At 45.1% G+C, this 25,663-nt stretch overlaps 1 protein-coding gene across 2 annotated transcripts; it reads left to right on the forward strand.

The window, feature by feature from the left end:
- Positions 1 to 837: 837 nt before the first annotated feature.
- ext2 (exostosin glycosyltransferase 2) lies at positions 838 to 24,791 on the forward strand (the record flags this gene model as incomplete). 2 transcript variants are annotated; one of them, XM_084154417.1, is made up of 15 exons in its annotated part: positions 838 to 992; positions 1,688 to 2,009; positions 2,192 to 2,415; positions 2,627 to 2,716; positions 3,745 to 3,861; positions 4,037 to 4,232; positions 5,025 to 5,164; positions 5,349 to 5,442; positions 11,317 to 11,448; positions 15,695 to 15,884; positions 18,538 to 18,704; positions 19,609 to 19,752; positions 20,139 to 20,267; positions 23,261 to 23,343; positions 23,515 to 24,791. In XM_084154417.1, the coding sequence occupies 14 exons, from the start codon at positions 1,695 to 1,697 to the stop codon at positions 23,651 to 23,653; spliced, it is 2,160 nt and encodes a 719-aa protein (XP_084010543.1). In that variant the 3' UTR covers positions 23,654 to 24,791. The 2 variants fall into 2 exon arrangements, with proteins under 2 accessions (XP_084010543.1, XP_084010542.1); XM_084154416.1 differs by lacking the exon at positions 838 to 992 and having other exon boundaries at positions 1,680 to 2,009.
- Positions 24,792 to 25,663: the final 872 nt, after the last annotated feature.

Raw genomic sequence — 25,663 nt, forward strand, 5'->3', positions numbered from 1 at the left:
ATTAAATGAAAATAGAATAAGGTAGAAAATAACTGTATTGCGATAACAGGTATATTACAAATCTATAACAATATTGACATATATAGAAAAAGTACAAATGTATAAAAAAATGAATCTATTTAGTGAGAAAGATCTATATGACAGATTATTGGCAGAATTTAACAGAATTGATAAAAACTGATTTAGAAATTGGTCTGTGTTGAAAGATAAATAATTCAATGATGTCTTGTCCATGTTGACCTGGTTTGCTACCCTTCCCTTCCTGTCCCAGATTGAGAATGTATTTAACCCCCGCCACCCCTCACTGCCTGTAATGGAATAAAGCAAAACCAATTTGAAAGAAAATTACTTTGAACTTTTTTCAACGTCATTTCTATTTGCTAACCTCTCAACAGGCTGCACATTTTGAGCTAGATAGGCCTACCATAATGGTGGTTATGCAGTGGGAGAATAGTGGGAAAACATTGGTAGCAACTTGCATAACTGCCCAAATGTCAGCTGGCTTTAGTTTGAAATTATGTAGGCCCTATCTGGATGTCTGACATAATGCTTCCATTGATTGCACATTCAAGTAAATATTCACATGTAAATTATAAAGTAATATTTTGTTAATTGTATACTAATGGACCCAGTATATAGCTATTTCATGCCAGGTTATAGCTATCCATTCACAGAATAATTAATTCAGTGGAGAAAAACAACACACCTTGTGAAAGAAATCTGAACGCTACTGGGTGGTTGTGATGATACTCCGCCTTAGTAGGTGGCACTATAGCCAGTGCATGCAGAGTATCATACGGGTTTCGGACACGCGAAGAAGAGTTCCACTTCCGGAAATCACATCATCGACACGATAACATCAACATAGTTTTATTAGCTAGCTACCTAACGTTAAAAAGTATAAAAACTATACATTATTGGATTGCCGCTCAGCTAATAATAGGGTATGAATTAACAGTTTGGGATCGACTTCTCATCGGTCAAGCGTGAAGGTAAGTTTACTGATCAAATCTAGGTCTGTGCTCAATGGTTAAACCTGCTAGCCAGCTAACGCGTAGTAGCTAGCTAAGGTTGAAGCTGGCTACTTGCTTTTACTTTTCAAGATTTCGGTTTACCATGAAAGTGTGATGTTAGCTAGCTATATACACTATAGATATTTGGTATTTTTCCCGTGGTATTTTATAATAAACGCCGACTTAACTAGTTGGTTTTAGCGAATCCATGAAGAAATCGTTGAACGTCAATGTAGCTAACGTTAGCTAACTCGCCATCCAGTCTGCTAGCTAAATTGAGTTTACTAATGTGCTGCCAGAGTATTTAAGTTATATGGTTTGCTACATTAGCTAGTTGTTCAGTTTGGCCTGTTGTCGTTAGCTAACTTTACCTCACTAGAATCCCTTTGATTGGCATACTGGAATGCCTTTGATTGACAGCTAGTGTTGTAAGCGGTCACTGGGTTAAAGTCGTTATGTAGTTTTGTATAACGAGAACTGCCTGGCTCGTTTAGGCAAGGCCAATTAACGTTACAGTAACTTGTTTATTTCTTGCTGTAACTCTGACAGTGGTCCAAAATGGCTTAATTTTCTCTAGGAGAGGAAGCCATTTTAGACTGATGCATACCCTGGCTGTGTGTCAACGGACCAGGAGCCATGCTAATATTTCTCTCTCTCTGTGGTTGAATGGTCAGGCTCAGCATGTACACGTCAGGAAAGTACAGTTCACGGGGCCCAGCTCTGATTCCACGGATGAAGACCAAACACCGCATCTACTACATCACCCTGTTCTCTGTGGTGCTGCTGGGACTCATCGCCACAGGGATGTTCCAGTTCTGGCCACACTCCATCGAATCAACGGCAGACTGGAGCCTGGACCGACGCAGCGTGCACGATGCACCTCTAGTCCGACTGCCTGTGTCCAACCCTATTCCTGAGAGGGGGGACCTTAGCTGCCGAATGCACACTTGTTTTGATGTGTATCGATGTGGCTACAACCCTAAGAATAGAATCAAAGTGAGCCTATTCTCCATCCATCACACACCACAAATGACAGATATGTGAACTTTGTTTTATCTGCTATTCTTGGTCTCTGAACCTTGTCTTTTTAACCACATGATTGAAGGCTTGAAGGATGTTATAAATCAAACAGCAGTATAGTGGACCATCAGAAATGACTGTGTGTGTCTGTCTGGCAGGTGTACATCTATCCTCTGCAGCGTTTTGTGGATGAGGTAGGAGTACCCATCAGCAGCACAGGCCTGTCCCGAGAGTACAATGACCTGCTCAGTGCCATCTCCGACAGTGAGTTCTACACTGACGACGTCACCAGGGCATGCCTGTTCGTCCCCTCTATCGATGTGCTCAATCAGAACTCTCTGCGCATTCGGGAGACTGCCCAGGCTCTGGCCATGCTCCGCAGGTAACCTTTCCTGCACACTGCTCGGGTTGCACTGTTATCTCCTCCACCCCAAAGCTGGGAATTCTCTCTTCATATGTATTTATCCTTCTTTACCCTCTCTGTCATTCTTCCTCTCCCCTCTCTCGTCTACTACATTGATCTATCCGCCCATTTCAGATATCTAAGTGCACACATTTGAAGGTTTTTGACCCCTAAAGATGTATGTTTCCAGGTGGGACAAAGGGATGAACCACCTTCTGTTCAACATGTTACCTGGAGGACCTCCAGACTACAACACAGCCCTTGATGTGCCAAGAGACAGGTAACACTAATAAACCCAGCACAGAAAAAAGAAAGTCAATTACAATTAATATAGTTGGATAAACTCACATTTTAGTTTTTTGGTTCATCAATCAACCTTGACATTCAGCTAATATTGTTTGTTAGCAGAGTTGCTACCAGGCATATTTTGTTCTACCGAGACCACCACTAGAGGGAAGCATGGCGTTAACTTAGCTTTCAGTTTTCCTTACATGTCCTTAGTCTGATGTTATGTTCAGAGAATAGTATTATTATTTTTTAAAACATTTTTGTTAAGTTGACTCATAGTTTTCCCCCTCAATTTTATGTAGTTTAACTTGACTAGATAATCCAGATTCAATTCCATCTTTTATCTCCAACACAACTACAGAACGTGCATATAATTACAGGGTGGCTTGAAAAATATTAAGCTAAGAAGAAAGTAGTACTTAAAAGTAGTCCAGAGATGACAGAACCTCTAGCGGCTTTGAGCGGGCAGACATGCCTAATCTCCTGGTATTTACTGCCACAGAGAGAGGCCATGTTTCCCAGCCTTGCTCTTGGCCGCTCACTCCTTTTGGGTGGAAAAGGTGGGTTTTATGAACAGAAAGCCCTGAGACGATGAACACTTATCTGGAGCTGTAGGGAATTTCCTGGGCTCATCCAGCTGTGCTCCATTTGGCGTGGGGCCTCATCAGAACCAGCTGTGTGTGTATATATAGGCCTGTGTGTGTGTGAGTGAGGTTGTGCTTGCATGCACAGGTAGGACGCCATAAGGATTGTTCGTCAGTTAACTATTACATTCACAGATTTACAAAAGGATGAAGTTTAGGCAGCCTCCTTTTGTCCATGCGAATACTTCTCAAGATCTTCATGTTACTCAATAGCGTTGTTAAGCAGATATGACAAGAAACAGCCAGGGCATATGCACATCTGTCATGTATTGTCTTGCAGCAAAGTTCTATATAGCTGTCTCTTCTCTCCGTCTTAAGTATGTAAGCCTATGTGACAGTGGTGTAACATTGGATACGTTTTGTGTGTGTGTTCTAGGGCTCTGCTTGCAGGGGGAGGCTTCTCCACGTGGACCTACAGGCAGGGTTATGACGTCAGCATCCCTGTGTACAGCCCTCTGTCTGCAGATGTGGAGCTGCCCGAGAGACAGCCTGGGTGAGCAGCAACACCACCGCCACCCTGGTTCAGCACCTAGCATAGGGCTCTTATCACTTCCTCAAGCAAGACAACCTCACTTCATGTGACAGTGGGAACATTTGTGAAGTTATCTTGTCGAGTCACCATCATCACTCACAGTTTTCCATTATTTCTAATGTTGTCCCGGCTGCAGGCCCCGGCGCTACTTCATCCTGTCGTCTCAGACGGCCATCCACCGTGAGTACCGGGCAGAGCTGGAGAGGCTGAAGGAGGAGAACGGGGAGGCCCTGCTCCTCCTGGACAAGTGCAGCAACCTCTCTCAGGGAGCTGCCTCAGCTAGGAAACGCTGCTACAAGGGCCAGGTGTTCGACTACCCCCAGATCCTCCAGGTGAGACCCACACAGAGACCCTCTACCGTTCAGACTAGACTAACATGTACACACACTTGTAGACATTATACAGCTTAGGGGGAAATGTTTAACATAGATCTGCATGGCCATTATCAGACTTTAATGCATTTAAGAGGGCTCTGCTCAGCTGTGTAGGTCAACTCTAAGAGTTAGCAGTCTATTTATGTGGGTAACTTAATGCGGGGTATACCTGGGAAACTCTACAGCAATATCTGTGACAGTCAGTCAACCGGTGTGCCTCTGCACTGTCTGTCTGCTCAGAGTGCATCTCCAGCCCATCCCTGGCCTGTCTAGACAGGAAGTGCGCTTATCATGTGGTCTGGGTGCAGCGTGGCCGCACATCTGGCAGACGTCCCACCAAGGAGAGGGCCTGGAAGGGTGGAGGTTGTGGGAGGGTTGTGGTGGCAGAATCTCAGTGAAAGCACCCCCCTTATCCTCCACCTCTGACAGTGGAAAGGTTTGCCAGAAGTGATGCCTGAATTTTAGAAGAATATTTAGGGTTGCCTGCTTTTATCCTTTTAACATCTGTAAGTAGTCCACCATAACATTGCCCTCCCCACCCTCAACTCTTCCATATGGGAGGCAACCTTGACAGTTCATGCAGTCATTTTATCAGACTCTGACCAAACACAAGCTGCCCACTAATATTGTGTTAGTCTGTTTTTGACCCGTCTAAGCTTCCTTAGTTTGGCGACAGCTATGTCATAAAACCATGTACCTTTGATATGTCTATGATACCTTGTGGTAATCTGTGTTGTCTGTGTTCCCCAGGAGTCGTCGTTCTGTGTGGTGCTGCGCGGGGCTCGGCTGGGACAGGCCACCCTCAGTGATGTGCTGCAGGCTGGCTGTGTCCCTGTCATCCTAGCAGACTCATACATCCTGCCATTCTCTGAGGTCCTCGACTGGAAGAGGTACGCTAAAGACACCGCTCATGATCTCACTCCAACCAACTTCAACACATATATCAGCATTACATTTCCTGAGCTCGTATTGTGATTTCTGATCTAGTTTAATACCAGTTGATGTTTTTGCCATTGACATAGAGACTGACTGATATTTTTCTTTCTTTGTTTTGTGTGTGTGTGTATTGTACAGGGCATCCGTGGTCATTCCAGAGGAGAAGCTCCCAGAGATGTACACGATCCTGAAGAGTATCCCTCACAGGCAGGTGGAGGAGATGCAAAGACAGGTAACAGTCAGATCACATCTTTTCTTCAGCTAACATTCAAATAGACTGAATCCCTTTGCTGGGGATTTTTTATGCACATACAGTGAGGGAAAAAAGTATTTGATCCCCTGCTGATTTTGTACGTTTGCCCACTGACAAAGACATGATCAGTCTATAATTTTAATGGTAGGTTTATTTGAACAGTGAGAGACAGAATAACAACAAAAAAATCCAGAAAAACGCATGTCAAAAATGTTATAAATTGATTTGCATTTTAATGAGGGAAATAAGTATTTGACCCCCTCTCAATCAGAAAGATTTCTGGCTCCCAGGTGTCTTTTATACAGGTAACGGGCTGAGATTAGGAGCACACTCTTAAAGGGAGTGCTCCTAATCTCAGTTTGTTACCTGTATAAAAGACACCTGTCCACAGAAGCAATCAATCAATCAGATTCCAAACTCTCCACCATGGCCAAGACTAAAGAGCTCTCCAAGGATGTCAGGGACAAGATTGTAGACCTACACAAGGCTGGAATGGGCTACAAGACCATCGCCAAGCAGCTTGGTGAGAAGGTGACAACAGTTGGTGCGATTATTCGCAAATGGAAGAAACACAAAAGAACTGTCAATCTCCCTCGGCCTGGGGCTCCATGCAAGATCTCACCTCGTGGAGTTGCAATGATCATGAGAACGGTGAGGAATCAGCCCAGAACTACACGGGAGGATCTTGTCAATGATCTCAAGGCAGCTGGGACCATAGTCACCAAGAAAACAATTGGTAACACACTACGCCATGAAGGACTGAAATCCTGCAGTGCCTGCAAGGTCCACCTGCTCAAGAAAGCACATATACATGCCTGTCTGAAGTTTGCCAATGAACATCTGAATGATTCAGAGGAGAACTGGGTGAAAGTGTTGTGGTCAGATGAGACCAAAATCGAGCTCTTTGGCATCAACTCAACTCGCCGTGTTTGGAGGAGGAGGAATGCTGCCTATGACCCCAAGAACACCATCCCCACCGTCAAACATGGAGGTGGAAACATTATGCTTTGGGGGTGTTTTTCTGCTAAGGGGACAGGACAACTTCACCGCATCAAAGGGACGATGGACGGCGCAATGTACCGTCAAATCTTGGGTGAGAACCTCCTTCCCTCAGCCAGGGCATTGAAAATGGGTCGTGGATGGGTATTCCAGCATGACAATGACCCAAAACACACGGCCAAGGCAACAAAGGAGTGGCTCAAGAAGAAGCACATTAAGGTCCTGGAGTGGCCTAGCCAGTTTCCAGACCTTAATCCCATAGAAAATCTGTGGAGGGAGCTGAAGGTTCGAGTTGCCAAACGTCAGGCTCGAAATCTTAATGACTTGGAGAAATCTGCAAAGAGGAGTGGGACAAAATCCCTCCTGAGATATGTGCAAACCTGGTGGCCAACTACAAGAAACGTCTGATCTCTGTGATTGCCAACAAGGGTTTTGCCACCAAGTACTAAGTCATGTTTTGCAGAGGGGTCAAATACTTATTTCCCTCATTAAAATGCAAATACATTTATAACATTTTTGACATGCGTTTTTCTGGATTTTTGTTGTTATTCTGTCTCTCACTGTTCAAATAAACCTACCATTAAAAGTATAGACTGATCATATCTTTGTCAGTGGGCAAAGGTACAAAATCAGCAGGGGATCAAATACTTTTTTCCCTCACTGTATAGGGATATGCCAGGTCGCAGTTGTAAATGAGAACTTGTTCTCAACTGGCTTACCTGGTTAAATAAAGGTAAAATAAAATGAAAAACTCTTTATAGAGTTGTAGTAATAGTCTATTTCCAGATGAATAAACCTCAGGAGAAAGTGCCTCCTGCCCTCTCAGGTTAAGTTAGTGTGAAGGCGGGGTCAAAGGAGTTGTGACTTTCACGCTCCCATTCCAACCTGTGCACTTGTGAGACGCGTGCCTCACTGTCAGCCCAATGGAAGCCATAACACAGGCAGTCTGAAGGGTTAGACAGACATGTTGTAATGAGCCGTTAGGACTGGAGTTTCTGTCCTGTTGTCAGTTTGGATTGTCTCCTCATGTTCCCAATCTTGATTAAAAAGCTCTTATAAAGGTTCTTCAGTGTTAGTTTCAGTCGCAGCCAAATCAATGACAAGTCCCCTCTTTTCACTGGTCCAACTGAGCCTCAATAAACAGAAGTGAAAGCCCTCTGAGAGAGTTCTGCACGTCCAAGCTGTTTCTCATTCCCTTGTATCAACGCTAGTCCATTTACCAATTAGACTGGCCAAACAGACATATTAGACCCACAGCTCAGAGACCCTGTTGGAGTTCTTTCATTTGCCCTGCCTAGAACATGGCTTCCCTTGGGGGCCTCCTCCTGTCTCTGTTGCTGTGTGGATCTGAAATGCTTATCCACTGCTCTTAGTGTTTCTGTCAGTCTGTGTCTAGGGCTTGGAATTTAGCTATGAGATGTGTAATCAGTTGTCTTCCATAGCTGCAGGCATGTCAGGAAAGGGTTCTCATTAGAGATGAGGACTGATGATAAGGGGAAGGATTTTAGTTTGTTTGGGTTAAAACAAATACTGATAATAAACATTTGATCAATTCACTGGAGATCAGAGGAACACAACAAAATTATATTGGTCTGAGTTGAGTAGTGAGTACATCTTAAGCCAGGGGAATGTGAGGGGTAGGTATGTCACTGTGCCGTGTGCGTGCCTGTGGCCCCTGCAGCACTGACGGGAGGAGGGTGTTGGAGCCCGGCTCAGGACGTGGAAGGGTGGGGTGGGGCCGGAGCACAAAGGCCCATCTTATCCAGGATTTATAGGGTGCTGTAGCGCCCATTCCATATCAGTCCACACCTGCACACATCTGGAGAGACTCCTCACTCACACTCACATTCACTGGCTGGAGAGGAGAGGACACTGGGAATCACTGAGCTGGTCCCCATAGTATAGACAACACATTGTCAACTAAAACTCATTTTGACGTGTGCAATATTATGTAGTATGTTTTTTTTTTTTTAGGACATGATTTTCTATATTAAATATTTTTTTATAAGAGCTGTAGGGACATAACATTTTTTCCTGATTGATCTTATTTAAGAGCTGAAGTGAAGTATTTACTGACTGTCCAACAGAGGGCCTAACTAGTCTGATTTCACACGCTGTCCTCTTCAATCCTTTATGGGCTTAAAAGGTCTCTGACCATATGTCTAGTGTGCCTAAAATACACATAGGCTGCGTTTAGACAGGCAGCCCAATGCTGATCTTCTTTTCACTAATTGGTCTTTTGACCAATCACATCAGCTGTGAACAAGATCTGATTTGAAAAGATCTGATGTGATTGGTCAAAACACCAATTAGTGGAAAAAAAGATCAGAATTGGGCTGCCAGTCTAAACGCAGCCTTACTCATGACTCCATGTCAGCTTTGATTGACTATCTGTATGATTTACTAAGTCCTCAATTGAAGGATAATTGGGTAATTGATGAGACATTCTGTCTGACCTATACAGGGCCTCACAACTAAGGTCAAATATAGAAACTCCTAATCCATCAGTAGCCAGCAGCATCATTTCAGGAGATAGTTTTTTTTCTTCTTCAAAATGTGATGTGGTAGCATCGACATAGGTCCCAAATTGTGAGCTAAGTGCTTAACAGCTGCTAAATGTTAGCGGTGGTCAACTCAGGCATTCCTGTGAGCCTTGTTTGGTTCAGACCCTAGGAATAGAATACATGCATGCTTTGTTAGATCAGTACAGCTAAAATGAGTACTTCTCAATCACAGGGCTGCAGCTATAGTACCAAGCCTAATGTAAACCTGTCTGAACCCTCCCTGTCTAAAAGGAGTTGACAGACAGCAGAGTATAGCTAGAGAAAGAGATGGTAGACTGGGTTGTTCCCTTGAACCTGGTCCTGAAAGTCTGGCATCTAGTTTGGTTTCTGTCACACAGTTGACTCTCATCAACCACTATTGATGATCAGTTGAGTGTCATCTTGGTAATACTACAATGTCCTCCTAAGCAAGTTTGTGCTAAACAAAGAATTGTTGACATGACAATTTTACTTTTACCCGATTTTATATCTTATTAAGAGGCGCTAGTAATTACATTTATTTTAGTTGCAGTAGCAAAGGTTAGCCAAATCAGTTTTGAATTCATGGATGTTGTTTATGGTCCAAGTTCAAGCACACCTCAAAGAGAATTCAGCCTACTTAGCCCAGCGAGGTATGTTAGAGGAAGGGAACGACAGTGCTGCAGTGAAGCAGACCGCTCTGCCCTTTTCCTCTCCTCTCCTGTGACTCCGTCTCTTCTTCTCTCCTCATAAAAATTCCTGCTGGGAGGGGGCGGGGCAGGGCCTCTTGGGCTGGAGCAGTTTGCTTTTTGCCTCCTCCCAGTCGGAAAGGGAACTTTCATCACTGGCTGATTTATGGGCCGTTGTGGTCCCCCTGAGATTAGAAAGTATTTTTGAATGCTCCTCACCCCCTCCATAAAAAAATAAAAGCTGTTTTTGTATTTCTCTAGTGTTAAAGGGGACTAAGGGATGGAGTGGGGGCTGGTCCCTTCTCATGTGCCGCTGAGAGCTCTCTGTAGACGATACGACAACAAACACACCAGTCAATAGGACGAGCTGCTCCACTGCTATGAAGGACGGAGCCCTGTAGCCAGGCCAAGACTACCACAGCTCTAGCAAAACGGTGTGCTCATTGACTAAGCTGTAGCAGCCTATGCTATCACTGTGTTTGCTGCAGTGCAGTTTTCATTTTGTGCACTGTTGTTGTTGTCCATTCATCTCTGGATCCTCCTCTGTTCCTAATCCCAAACAGGGGAGAACCTCTTCAGCTGTGGGTGTTATTCTCACCCAACAAATATGCTACAAATATCTTGAGTTTCTGGCTGTGGGAATAGTTTCCAGGGTGTGCTCTGGCTAACCAGTCAAATGTCTGTTGGAGTTAAGGGGTCCAGTATGGTCTAGACATTGTGTTTACAGGCTGCTTAACAAATAGCACCCTATTTCATATATAGTACACTACTTTGACCCCCCCCCCCCCCCGCTTGTTAAACACTCAGGGTCACCTAAGACCTGTCGAGGTGGAGTCGGGTCACACTGACATGGCGCCTCCTGGCAGGAGACAGTTCTGTTTTAAGGATCAGTAACTCTTATGGGCTCCTCTCCCTCCATAGCTGTCCCTTGATGTCTCTTAATGGATCAGTGGGAGGGGAGCACCAGGGACGCTGGGGTGCTGCCTGGGGATGGTGGACTAGTAACATCTGCATTGAAATATGATTGACTGCTCGGCTACACCTTCCCCTCTGGTACTGTAATGCTCCTTGTTGTTACCATGGACTGGCAGTGAATTGACTAAAAGTACATTTCTGATGCACAACTAGAGGTAGATGCGTACGTAGTTTGCATACATCTTGGATCAAACGTATTATAGTCCCAATGGGCCTATCTATATTGCCTTAGGCAGGGGTTCCCAACCAGGTTTAATAGGACCCGTATGGGTACTTGGCCTATCCACAGGGGGTACTTGAGAAGACTTATGAGACCATAGGCTTACTGGTCAAATGCACATGAGGGGGTACTTCAGGGGAACTCTGGGCAGAGCAAAATTCAGTTGGTGGTACAGTAACCGAAAAAGGGTTGGGAACCACTGGCCAAAAGGTTGATATTTGGCTGCACTGTGCTTTGAAAGGCAGGTGAGCTGTAGAAAGTATTGGCCTGCTGTAGGACAGATGATGTTAAAGAGATTCTAACCATCTAGAACAGTCCTTCCTGTTCTCGAGTCACAGGGATGCCTTTTGAATGTGTGTGTTCAAGGACATAACAGCTTGTTTGTTTGTCCAGAGTCCAGACCATATGTTTTTATTCCAATAACAACTCTGTCCTTCTCTCTCCTCAGTCCCGCTGGTTCTGGGACGCTTACTTCAGCTCCATGAAGGCCATCGGCATGACAACGCTTCAGATCATCAATGACCGCATCTACCCCTATGCTGCACGCTCCTACGAACAGTGGAACAACCCCCCTGTGGTGGTGAGGATACCTCTCGTTGGTATTTCTTTAAAGAGTGGAAAGATGTGTTTTAGGCTAGATGTGTTCAACATGATTGGATACATCAAAAGTCTTCCACTGGAGCCTGCTATAATCTATGCCCCTCGAGCCTACACCATTGATAATGTTATTGTGTTTTACTGTGGTGACCCACTGAATCTTCTTAGACATATGAGTCATATTTATGGGGGTGCAGTCTGCAGTGTGTGGTATTGATGTGTGACCTGACACTACGGTGCTGGCCTCACAAAACAGAAAAACACAGTGACCGACTCCCACAGTGGCAGATATGAAACAGTTTTCCCAGCATGCTGTATTTCCCTGGTAAGTCTTTCCCAGAGTATTGGCCGAGTGGCAGGGCAGCTTCCTCCTCTTTATAGCGCCCTCTCTCCACACATGTAGCCTAGCCTAGTGGTCTTTGGCTGCTTGGTAAACACCCAGTACTGCTGAAACAGCCAGTGAGTTTGTGTCAGCAGTTCTGTACTGGGAGGATGCCTCCAGTGCGGTGAAAAATACGTGCCTTAGTGTTTGAGTCATTGTGTGTATGTGCGTGAGAGAGAGAGGGAACACTGTTTAAGGAGAATGGAGGGCGGCGCTGCATGTGGTGTCTTTGGGGACTGCAGCACACACATTCTCCTTAAACAGTGTTCTCTCGCTCTCTCACGCACGTGTGTGTGTGTGTGTAACCTCTCTTTGGTTGTGGGAGTGTGGGGATGCAGACAGCTTGGCTCAGCTACCACCTCTCAGGGGCTGTTAATCAGCCCAGCCTGATCTGCTGCAGTCCCCAAAGACACCACATGCAGCTCCGCCCTCCATCTATCCCTACCTCCCTCCCTCTGTCTGTCTGTCTGTCTGTCTGTCTGTCTGTCTGTGGGGTAGAGAAGGGGGGCCCATGTTCCTCCTTATTGGACAGGCCTACCCAGTCCTACCAATGGTTGGTGATATGTGAGCCAGTCAGGTTATGTTGGTCTGAACAAGTCAAGTCACACTGACTCTGACTAAAGTTATGTTTACAATGCTTGGCTTCTCAGAGTAATTCAAAGCTCTACAACACTTTAGGACTAAGGACTTTTTACTCAAGCAACTGCTCAATCACAGCCAGTATTGCCTTTTTTTTGGAGCGGGTAGCTGGTTAATCAACAGTTACACTTGACATTACCCACCTCTCTCTGTCAGAAACTCCTGTCTGCTTTTTTTCCCAACTAATCGTCATCATTTATGTCTGCTGTCTCGGTCCCAGCGCACAAGAGGTTAATTGTGCAGGGCCACAGACCCATTACCATTCCAATGCTGGAGAAGTGCTATCTCTACGTATTCAGTGGAAACACGTCGAGCAGAATTGGAACAGAACACTAAATAAATCAAGCAGGTTTTTTTTTTCTCTGCTGTTCTGTATCCTTCGTTCGGGGTCATAATTGAAAGCACATTTCACAGGCTCTTTGCTAGTAGCAGTGCCTTTAGAAGGGTTGTCAGGCTAGGGTGGGACAGACGGGCTGCTTTTTGTTTGGCAGTAGTGGGCATAGTTGTAAGACAGGTAATCCTGTTCCGCCTTTGAAAGGTGGTTGAAGGTTTTTAAGATACTTTGTATCTTAGGGGTCTTTCATATCAAATTGGTTTGGAGTGGGGTTTTTTCTGAACTCTGGCACTTTTTCGCTCTTAGTTCGGTTCGTTTGGACTGGTGTGAACCCTCCATGCTTGGGAGTGCTCTAAACAACGCATCGTGGTTTGCTAAAAAAACGTGGTCTCGGTCCAATTAATTACACCTTTCATAGTAATGAATATTCATGGTAAATGGGAACTGATTATTTATTTAGCTTGACCTTTGGTTTCTAGAGGACATCTAACATTTCCATTTAGGCTAAGTCGGGGCTTGTTCAGTGGTTTAAATGGGCCAAGAAACCTGGCCAGACAATTCCTTCACTGGCAGAGAGCAGATGCCTGCACTGTGAATGTGCTCATATCAGGACTCTTGAGAAGATGTGACGGCTGCACTATCTCTGCTTCTCCTAATCCCTGGTAGGCAATCATCACTCACATTATTCTGATCCAACAGTTTTCTGTCCATCAGCTTCAAAGTCCAGGGATGGAATTCAAATCTTTCTCAATAGAACCAACCGGCAACCTCACTTCGATCTGGGTTCCATTTTGGCCTTACTCGCTGTTTTGACACACGCATGCATACATGTATGTGCATCCACACACACACACACACACACACACACACACACACACACACACACACACACACACACCACACAAATCAAAGGCCCCATGCTGGCTAGATGGACTTGCTGCCAGTCATCACTGGAGCGGCTGTTAGGAAAGGGAAAGGGGGATAACTAGTCAGTTGTACAACTGAATGCATTCAACTGAAATGTGTCTTCTGAATTTAACCCAACCCCTCTTACTCCCACTTCACCTTGGGAAATCATTTGTTATTGAGTAGAAAACACTGTGTTTGTCCAAAACATTCAAATGCCACGTTGGTCTAAATGCTGCATTATGAGGATGTTTACATGGATTTGCGTTGATCTACTTTTCCAAACACTACCGCAATAATGTGTAGCCTAAATCCCCCAAATGGCTGCATGTTTCCGTTTGTGGAAATTGAGCATTGGAACCAGTGAACTCATTTTAACTGAGCTAATTAACATCGGAGAAGTGGCTGTCTTTCTTTCATCCTGTTTCTTTCATTTGACTAATGACTTAAGTGGTCCCTTTCCTCATCTATTCATCTCACCACTTATGTGTCACCGTGTTACTTTCATTATTTCCCCTCTGCTTGTATGTAAGTGTCACACCACCACAGAGACGTTTCCATTTGCTAGTAAAGTTGTTATTGATTTTTATTGGTGAGGAATGACTGATGTAGGGTATATAGGGTGACCATGTTTATGGTGACAGACATGGTGGACGCTGTTGGAAGAGCCACAGAAACACCAGTCTGTTTGGAACCACCTGCCTACAGCAGAACAGAGAAGCACTTCAAGAAGCCCACAGTTTTATTTCAAATCTCCATTCCCTCCCTATGAGGTTAGAACATCTCTCTAGTGGCAGGTCTGGAGGCTATGGGGGGCCTTTGATACAGTTGATTAAGTCAGCTGCAACCTCCTTTATTTGAGAATGCTACTGTTGTAGTGTTTGACAGTTAATTAAGGGTTAAAACCACATAATAACATAATGCTACTGCTATCAGAGAACGGAAGCGTTGAAGTTGACACTGTAGATGATCTAACCTGCATTGTAGGCCACTTTAAGCTGCTGCAGTGAGTCCCTTCTGTGTCGCATGTCCACAAATTGTTACTGTTGTGTAATCACATTACTCAAAATGTCATTTGTTGTCTATATGTTAGTTTAGAGGACTGGATTGAGTGTATCTCTTTGTCTCCCCGTGTGTGTGTGTGTGTGTGTGTATGTCTCCTTGTGTGTGTCACTGCATCAGAGGGCTCTCTGCACTGCCACTATTTCTTTTACAGCGTCACTTGATCTAGGCTAGGGCCTGTGCATCTTCCACAGTTAACGGGCCATTTTAAGACGGGGCCAGGAAGAGGAGCCAAGTCCCACACTGGCAGTAGACAGCCGCCGACACCGTTGCCTACGTCCCCCTCTCTCTCCCCTGCCCCGCTAGAACTCATCTGGACCCCTGCTGCATGGAGCTCACCAGAGCTTCATGATAAAACACCCTTATAACATCCCAAAGGAGCAGTGTAGAAACTGCAGTAGGGGCCAAGACTGCCACTTCTTCGAAATCGTAAAAAAATCTATTGCCAAGTCATAGTGTGTGGACTCAATTTACACACGTACCTGAGATGAGGGTGGAGCCTCGCATGCAAAACGTAATTGACTGCTCTTTGTCTGTCGTCTGTCTGTCTGTCTTACACACTCTCTAAGCTGTGCTCCTGAAGCAGCTCAGCTACCGCTCGGTTTTTATAGTGTGCTTGGCATTCCAGACCACTTCTCGCTGGGTGCCTGGCATTCCCGGTTGTGAGTCTATTAATCTTACAAATAAATGAATAGATGATTCCTGTTCCCTAGTAAAACCATAGTCTGGAAATCACTGCAGGTGACCTCACTGCTGAATCAAGCAATGGCATGATAGCTTAAATCACGATGGAAAACGTGCCACGGGCCAGGATGGCAGACAGATGAAGCTAGCTAGGCATACGTCTGCATTGTAGGAGACTGATTCTAAACTTTGCTTTTGTGTTTTTTCTCTTGTCCTCTGTAGAAGTGGTCGAGTGTGAACAGCCCCCTGTTCCTGCCTCTCATCCCACCGAGGTCCCCAGGGTTCACTGCTGTGGTGCTGACCTATGACCGCATCGAGAGCCTCTTCCGGGTCATCACTGAGATCGCCAAGGTTCCCAGCCTGGCCAAGCTACTGGTGGTGTGGAACAACCAGAACAAGAGTCCCCCTGACGGTGAGCCCTAGGCTGTATTCATTAGCGCACACCGTAGCATAACATTTTGCTACAGAACACTTAAAAAATAAAAATAATAATACGTTTCTTATTGGACAGGTTCAGGTAGTGCCTCTCCATTTTGGTAAATGTTCTTCTGTTTGGTTTCTAGTGAATACACCCCTGATTCTGACCCTCCCTTCCCTAAACTGTTCATTAAAAACCATTATTGATTCAAATATTAACCTTAAACAAGCACACCAGCAATAGGAGTTTACATGAGTTAACCTTTTCAGTGACAGCGATGATGCCATATTGGATATTCAACAATGGGACATTAGTGTTCTGTCAGATTGCCTTACTTCATAGCTACCATAGAGTCCAAATCAATGTTATCTCTGTTTAGAGATTGACTAAAGTTGGCAGATCGATACACACAAGGAATGGGAAAGTGGCTGAACACTCCAAGTTAACTGCCAACTTGATGAGAGAAGAAGTGAAGGTTATATCACCATGCCATTGTTTAATACCCAAAATGGAGCTCTTGATGTGTACCAGATGAGTGATAACAGCTTCAGCAGCCAAGACCCATCTCTCCATAAGTTTAGACACTGAAAAGCATGACATGCTCGAGGCTGGAGCCAAACCTCTCTCTGGCTTTGCTTCATGTTGAGAATCAGGAAACTGGAGCAACTCCGTGGCATGTTGCCACCAGTCGGACAGATAAAAATCCCCCTACCCACACCACTCGGTGCTGCAGCAGCAATCTCATTCTAACCTTCAGATGTCAACAGGTCTCCTCGGTACTGGCAAGCCAGACGACGTAGAGGCCTTTCATTCATGTTGATATACTGTCCTCTTACACCACACCTACAGACACTCCACTTCATCAAACAGAGTGCAGTGTTCTGCTAGTGCTGCCTGTCTGTCCTACCGCCACAGCCCTCATTTACAGCCCATTAGAGATGTGTCAGAGTAAGCTGATATTAGTCATTATTTATGTGGCTTTCGCTCTAATGATTCCTCTTAACGAGGCGATTAGGTATGCAGCTGTTTATGGCGCCCCTTATCACTGACAGCTCAGGGGACGGCAGGGAGAGAGCAGGGAATTAAATCTATCCTCTGCATAGAGTTGTGTAATGTAATGAAGCAGCGGGCCACTTTGAAGCTCCCTCTAATGGCCCAGTGTAGCCTTTGATTAGAGGCGTCAGTGGAGCCTGGCTGGAGCTTTGTGACCCATTAGAATTAACAAGGGGCCGTTCACGGGTCAACTAGGGGCCTTTGCTTGGGATGAGGATGGATTTCCTCCTCATCCTCACAAGGCCTGATTGTGTTTATTTCAAGCAGCCCTAAGCTGCCTCCTCAAGTCCTGCACGTTTGGCATTTTAACAAGGTGCTGCTGGCAGCTTAAGTCTTAGAGCACTAAGATAAAATAATACAATTCTATGTTGGACTTTATCTTCTGCTTCTGACATGCACAGAGATTGTACTGTTTGGTTGTCATGATTAACTTGATAGTTTATTTGTTCACTCATACAATCTTAGCGTTATGACCTGAAGTGACCTGTTTTTCACATCGGTCTAAGACCGTCATGAATGTCGAGTGAGTGCGTGTCTCTATCATTCTTCCACTATCCTCCCTCCCCTCCATCTCGGTCTGTTTCTCATAAACAGCTAACCCTGCCCTGGCTAGTTGGGAGTCCCCTAATAGCTGCAGTGCATGGAGACGGAGGTAACTACAGTAGAGATGGGGACTGCAGCAGGATTCTGTTCTTCTATAGTGGAGAGGATCTCTGCTGGTTAGCCCTGGAGAAGTCAGAAAAGTAGATGGGCTTCCAGCAGCCAGAAAATGTTGTTTCAGTTTGTGTGTTCAAACCGATACCAAAAGAAAAGGCCAGGCTCAGTCTGTACAATCAGAGCTAAGCTAATAACCTCTGTTTGGTGTTTTCCCCCTGCACTGCACTCATCTCCCAGCTCATGTTTGGAAAAGAGAATGGTGGGTGGGGGGGGGGGGGGAGAGGAGAGGAAAGCGCTTGAATATATCACAGCAGTTCTCTCGTTGACAGTTTAGTGTGGAGACGTTCAGAGCTCGTCGGTCAGTTGGGAGCGCCGCCTGCCTGTCAGACCCCAGTTAAAGCCTTAATGGGGTGACACATTCTGTGCCATCTGTCTGACACTGCTCCGTGCCATGGACACTTCCCAAGCTCACTAAACACTACTTTTAAAAAAGCTAACTTTGTTGCTCTGCCTTGAGAGGAATCTTGGTGTGGTCAGGCTTGCACATGATTCAAGTTGCCGTTGCGATTCAAGTCAGTGATTGTAGTTTTACTGCTAGCACACTGTTTTCCACTAGGATTGCCATTTTGAAATGTCTCCCTTGATGGCAACCCAACTCCACTCATCTCCAACTGAAGTCTAGATGTTAGTTTGACCTATAAAACTGGCAGTCTAATTTGATGTGGTAGGTGATGCAATATACAGTATACTGTCAGATTTGGAATGTGAGGAAATCATTTTCATAGTTAATGTCTTGCAGCTTTTCAAGGATCACACAGTGTTAACTGACCCATTTGCCAAGGCCTCCATTGCATTGATAGTATGGATTTTATATGACCTGTCTGTACAATGTAGGCGTATCTCACTCATATTCCCATTGTCTCTGTCCCTCTGTTAGAGTCTCTATGGCCAAAGATTGGCGTACCTCTCAAGGTGGTGCGCACCAAAGAGAACAAGCTCAGCAACCGCTTCTTCCCCTACGACGAGATCGAGACGGAGGCTGTGCTGGCCATCGATGACGACATCATCATGCTGACGTCTGACGAACTGCAGTTTGGCTACGAGGTGAGAGAGAGGATACTCTGTATCTCGCCTGGGAGTTTTCACCCCAAATGTTTCACCTTGACCTTGGGCTTAGTACATTCATACTCCCTTGATGGCAGGTCAACGCTGGCCACTTAGAGATGACCCCAGAGTTTAAACTCATCCAGGGAGCTTAAGTCGGCCTCCAGTAGTGGTATATGGGCTGCCTGGGGCTGGAGATGTGTTTGATGTGTGATGGATGGTGACAGGCCAGAGCTGATGCTGTCCATGACTACAGCCCGGCCTGGCACTCACCTGAAGGCATTTAGGACCTATTGAGACAATTGAGGACAATTTGAGGATAATGACATGAAATGAGAGGCAGGTTGCTGTGGGGAAGGAAGTCTGTCTGGCTCTACTGCCTCTCGCTGGGTCCAATAGCAGGACAGGCTGCTGGCTGCTGGGCTCAGGTATCCAGTCTCCACACACTGCTCTGCCCATCACAGACAGGGCATGTAGCCTTCATCTCTTTACAGAGTGAACCTTGGGGCTCAAAGAATCTCAGTGATGGCGGTCTTCTAACACTACCTTGGGGCGGCAGGTAGCTTAGTGGTTAAGAGCGTTGTGCCAGTAACCGAAAGGTCGCTGGTTCTAATCCCCGAGCCGACTAGGTGAAAAATCTGTCGATGTGCCCTTGAGCAAGGCACTTAACCCTAATTGCTCCTGTAAGTCGCTCTGGATAAGAGCGTCTGCTAAATGACTAAAATGTAAATGTAAAATGTAAGATGAGAGGAGGCTACTTGGAACGTTTTTAGTGTTGCCTAACTCCAGTAACTTGTAATTTTCCCCAAATTACTGGAAAACCTGGGAATTTGGGGAAAGTTACCAATTTTGCCACCCTAAAGGTATGTGTCTAACCATCTCTTTCCCCCGCCATCCCCCTCAGGTGTGGAGGGAGTTCTCAGACCGGCTGGTGGGGTACCCGGGTCGGCTCCACCTGTGGGACCATGAGATGGGGAAGTGGAAGTACGAGTCAGAGTGGACCAACGAAGTATCCATGGTTCTGACTGGAGCAGCCTTCTACCACAAGGTTAGCCTCAGACAGAACCCCCACCTCCCTCTGTCCCTCTGCCATGCCCAGTATATGGAGGGGGGCGGGGTTAGGTCACAGAGAGAGAGAAAGAGCAAGCGAGAGAGAGAGAGAGAGAGGGAAGAGTCATAGGTGAGGTTAGGTTATCTGTCTCACCGTCAACCAAAAGCTCTCCTTTTGATTCAAAGCAAATACTTCTGAGAAAACACATCCCTCTATTCAAAGGCATTCTGCTAAGGCAGAGGTTAGACTCATTTATCATATCACGAGTGAGTAGGATGACATAAAAAAAAAAAAAAATGTATTTCAGTATTTATCTGCATTAATGCCGTTTCCACTGCTTGCTGATTTTGATGTTGAGTGACACTGGCTTCTTTCCTTTCCAGTACTTTAACTACCTGTACACGTACAAGATGCCAGGAGACATCAAGAACTGGGTGGACGCCCATATGAACTGTGAGGATATCGCCATGAACTTCCTGGTGGCCAACATCACTGGCAAAGCCCCCATAAAGGTACAGTACAGTGCACAACGTTCTCACACCACCTGAACACAACAGTCCTACCCAACCCATTATGCTGACATTAGGTCATTAGGGGGTCAAATTCAATATTGGATGTTCACCAGAGCTATGGCTTGCATCCCAAATGGCATTATTTTCCCTATAATAGTGCACTACTTTTGACCAGAGCCCTATGGGCCCTGGTCCAAGTTAGTGAACTTCCTAGTTAATAGGGTGCCATTTGGGATGGAGCTACAGTGGGGGAAAAAAGTATTTAGTCAGCCACCAATTGTGCAAGTTCTCCCACTTAAAAAGATGAGAGAGGCCTGTAATTTTCATCATAGGTACACGTCAACTATGACAGACAAATTGAGGAAAAAAATTCCAGAAAATCACATTGTAGGATTTTTAATGAATTTATTTGCAAATTATGGTGGAAAATAAGTATTTGGTCACCTACAAACAAGCAAGATTTCTGGCTCTCACAGACCTGTAACTTCTTCTTTAAGAGGCTCCTCTGTCCTCCACTCGTTACCTGTATTAATGGCACCTGTTTGAACTTGTTATCAGTATAAAAGACACCTGTCCACAACCTCAAACAGTCACACTCCAAACTCCACTATGGCCAAGACCAAAGAGCTGTCAAAGGACACCAGAAACAAAATTGTAGACCTGCACCAGGCTGGGAAGACTGAATCTGCAATAGGTAAGCAGCTTGGTTTGAAGAAATCAACTGTGGGAGCAATTATTAGGAAATGGAAGACATATAAGACCACTGATAATCTCCCTCGATCTGGGGCTCCACGCAAGATCTCACCCCGTGGGGTCAAAATGATCACAAGAACGGTGAGCAAAAATCCCAGAACCACACGGGGGGACCTAGTGAATGACCTGCAGAGAGCTGGGACCAAAGTAACAAAGCCTACCATCAGTAACACACTACGCCGCCAGGGACTCAAATCCTGCAGTGCCAGACGTGTCCCCCTGCTTAAGCCAGTACATGTCCAGGCCCGTCTGAAGTTTGCTAGAGTGCATTTGGATGATCCAGAAGAGGATTGGGAGAATGTCATATGGTCAGATGAAACCAAAATAGAACTTTTTGGTAAAAACTCAACTCGTCGTGTTTGGAGGACAAAGAATGCTGAGTTGCATCCAAAGAACACCATACCTACTGTGAAGCATGGGGGTGGAAACATCATGCTTTGGGGCTGTTTTTCTGCAAAGGGACCAGGACGACTGATCCGTGTAAAGGAAAGAATGAATGGGGCCATGTATCGTGAGATTTTGAGTGAAAACCTCCTTCCATCAGCAAGGGTATTGAAGATGAAACGTGGCTGGGTCTTTCAGCATGGCAATGATCCCAAACACACCGCCCGGGCAACGAAGGAGTGGCTTCGTAAGAAGCATTTCAAGGTCCTGGAGTGGCCTAGCCAGTCTCCAGATCTCAACCCCATAGAAAATCTTTGGAGGGAGTTGAAAGTCTGTGTTGCCCAGCGACAGCCCCAAAACATCACTGCTCTAGAGGAGATCTGCATGGAGGAATGGGCCAAAATACCAGCAACAGTGTGTGAAAACCTTGTGAAGACTTACAGAAAACGTTTGACCTGTGTCATTGCCAACAAAGGGTATATAACAAAGTATTGAGAAACTTTTGTTATTGACCAAATACTTATTTTCCACCATCATTTGCAAATAAATTCATTAAAAATCCTACAATGTGATTTTCTGCATTTTTTTTTTTCATTTTGTCTGTCATAGTTGACGTGTACCTATGATGAAAATTACAGGCCTCTCTCATCTTTTTAAGCGGGAGAACTTGCACAATTGGTGGCTGACTAAATACTTTTTTTCCCCACTGTATGTTACTATATCAGTAGGAGCAGTACTAAAACATACACCACATATCAGGAAGCTGAAGGCCATAACTCCAACTCCACAGAGGTGGATACGTCCCAGAATGCAGCAATATTTGGTTTTTACAGTCCCGTCTTGACAGAGGCTCTGTCTCTGATCAGTTCTCACCCCTCTGTGCCCCCCGATACCTCCCCAATGCAGTGACCGTGTCCAGGTGCACAAGCAGCCCCTAAAGCCCAGCCTTAACCTCTCTTATCTGGGTGTCACTGACTGCCACTCCCCCTCCGACAATGTTTTTCTAAGCTCACCAGGGCTCACTTACCCCAAAGCAATGCCTACTCCCTCCCTCTCTCTGCGCCTGCAGTAGGCTAGCCCCCCACCCCACATATCTCCCACATGTCCTCCTCAGCACTGATCTCCAGTCTGGAGTAAGATGGACTGGTGGGGTGGGTAAGACGGAGTAAGGCCATACATCACCCCTTTAAAGAGCATACAGCTGTTTCTTCTCGGCACGCAAGCAGCATGCCCTGGGCTTTAATGACCACTCAGGTATACAGCAGCACAACATCCTCCCACAACCCAATTGCCCTCAATCACACTCTGCTGCTACAACCACTGCTGGACCTGCTTTCAAAACTAGCATGACTTTATCTAATGGGTTTATCAAATTCTAGTGGAGTGCGACTTAAAGGGATACTTCGGGATTTGGGCAATGAAGCTCTTTATCTACTTCCCCGGAGTTGGATGAACTCATGGATACCATTTTTATGTCTCTGTATCCAGTATGAAGGAAGTTAGAGGTAGTTTCGCAAGCAAATGCTAACTAGCATTAGCGCAATGACTGGAAGTCTATGGTATCTGCTAGCAATTGCGCTAACGCTAGTTATCAACTTCCTTCAAACTGCATGCAGAGACATAAAAATGGTATCCATGGGTTCATCTGACTCTGGGGAAGTAGATAAAGGGCCTCATTGCCAAAATCCCGAAGTATCCCTTTAAGCAATACTATGATGGTTATGGACTTCTCTCATCAGCACAGGGATTTGATCTCCACACACAGTAGATGCCGTACTGTACGGTTTTTAGTTGCGTAGCAATTGGGGAATGGTAGATTAACAGATTGTAAAGGTCACTGTCCTGGTTCCATTTAGGTGACCCCAAGGAAGAAGTTCAAGTGTCCTGAGTGCACAGCCATTGACGGTCTGTCCCTGGACCAGACACACATGGTAGAGAGGTAGGTCCTGCACTGAGCATGCTCATCACCTAGCAACTCTAGAAATTGTGTGTATATGCCAAATCAATATTCATAGAGGAAGTAGTGGATTTACAATATCTGGACGTGTTATTTTTCTGTGGTTGATTGCCTGAAATTGTTAACGCCGGTAACTTCTGTTCACTTCTCCAGATCGGAGTGCATCAACAAGTTTGCGTCGGTGTTTGGCACCATGCCCCTGAAGGTAGTGGAACACCGTGCAGACCCAGTCCTCTACAAGGACGACTTCCCAGAGAAGCTCAAGAGTTTCCCCAACATCGGCAGTCTCTGACCGGACAGGGTTGTGGCCCTACAACCCCCAGACACCCATACATACCCAGCATCTAGTTCAGGGGAGACATAAACTCTTATATCTCTGTCATATAGAACTATCTGGAAGGTTGTTGTTGATCTCTGTAGGGTGGTGTGGGGGTGGGAGCCTGTATTGTTACCTTTCCTAAAGACTGGTTTGTAGTGGCTGTAAGTCACTCTGGATAAGAGCGTCTGCTAAATGACGAAAATGTAAAATGTAGTGAAAGTGGTGAGAGGTTAGGGGTGTGTGCTCATTGGTTGACTGGACAGAATCCACTGCGCTGGAGATGAATCCACTGTGCGACTGAGAGATGACTAAGCTATGGCCACCATTACTACTGTATTAGAGCCAGAGGCCCCGTGGGCTCTTTGGCTGATCTGGGATCGGTGTATATAAATCACAGCAGTGCTAGATTTTAATGTAGCATGGTGAGTCAGGAACACTGTCTGCCAAGCACATGGGGGAGGGGGATGTGTAATATGTTGAAACCCCATAGAAATAATATATCCCATGTCATTTATCTGATGAATTTTTTAAATGATAAATAGATGAAAAACAAGCTAGTGTTAGAGGGTGCTTCTCGACAAAGATCATTTCATGGCATGAGCTATTTCATGTGGTTAGTGTGAGCACTGCAGAGGTGCATGGTCAGCTTTCTCTGCATAGAGGACATATTGCGAATAATATGTACACAATATATATTTAATGCCAATTGTTCTACTGCTAACACTTTTCAAAAGAATGACCGGTATCTGGACATTTTAATTACTTTTTTTAAAGTGTTGTGCTGCATAATATCTAACTATTGCAGTAACATCTAGTCTGGTATAGTAGTGAAGCTACTTTAATTAATGTGGTGACATTGGACTGTCTGCTTCATGGAGATGTCTCTTTTTGTTTTATCCTACTGTTAGAAGTCTGTGTAGGCTTGCTCATCTCTCCTAGCGTTTCAAGTTCAAGTCAGCACACACTTTTTAAGATGTCAATATTGCCTTTGTTTTAGTTTTTTACATTCATAAGAATTGTTTGTGATAAATGTGTCCCAAAATATATATATATAATTACTTTGTAAAGAAATTGACGAAATACATGCTAAATAAAGATAATGTTTTTCATAGCCATTTTATTGGCCTGTGATTAGGGAAAGGAACACTGGCACTGCCTCGCTCCAACCAAGGTGCATGAATTGAGGAGGAAACTGAAGTGAAGAGGAAATTCAGCTACTGGAGAACAGAGGAAGTTGAAAAAAGTGATGTCATCGGAAGTGTTCTAGATGTGGAAGACGATGTTGTATGCATGTTTACTGGAGTGTGTTTCTCAGTATGCACAGGCAGCAGTAGCAGGCCTCTGTCCGTCTCGCGCTCTACTCTGTCCTCCTCCATTCGGATTTGGTGAAAGCCCATGTCTGACCAGGGCAGTTGTGACAGCCAGGCCGTGTGCAGCACCACTGTTCAGCCTCACCGGTCACCTGTTGTTAATATACGCTCCCTAATCCACCCTGTACAATGGCAGTAGTTCAAAAGGGCGCTGTTAGTATTCTTGTCGACTTCAATTAGCGTGACATTCTTAGGGATTGTGCGATCTCATTTCAGCCCTCATCTAAAATACAGAGGGATTTTAGGCTGTCTCTGCAAGTGACACAATCATGAAACACATATGAGGTAGCTGATATGTAATGAAAGAAGATGGACATGTTTATTTTTTTTGTAACCCTCTAGATTTTTATTGATGCCTCACCCCTCCCGCCTAATTATATAAACATCAGTATAAACAGAACAACACCACAATCTAAAAAATATCCACACGTTATTACGATTAGATGTTACCCATTGCTGCAGGACATTGTAAAAACTGCTACTCTTAATGAATGATGTCTGCAGTAGCACCATTCCCACCACACAACAGCATAGAAAAATGTACAAATATTGAGCGCTGACATTGACTAAATGTGTTTATCGATTGTTTAAAGGTCCAATGCAGCTGTTATCG

This window comes from Coregonus lavaretus (assembly GCF_964263955.1).
Source record: "Coregonus lavaretus genome assembly, chromosome: 37".
Classification (NCBI taxonomy): domain Eukaryota; kingdom Metazoa; phylum Chordata; class Actinopteri; order Salmoniformes; family Salmonidae; genus Coregonus; species Coregonus lavaretus.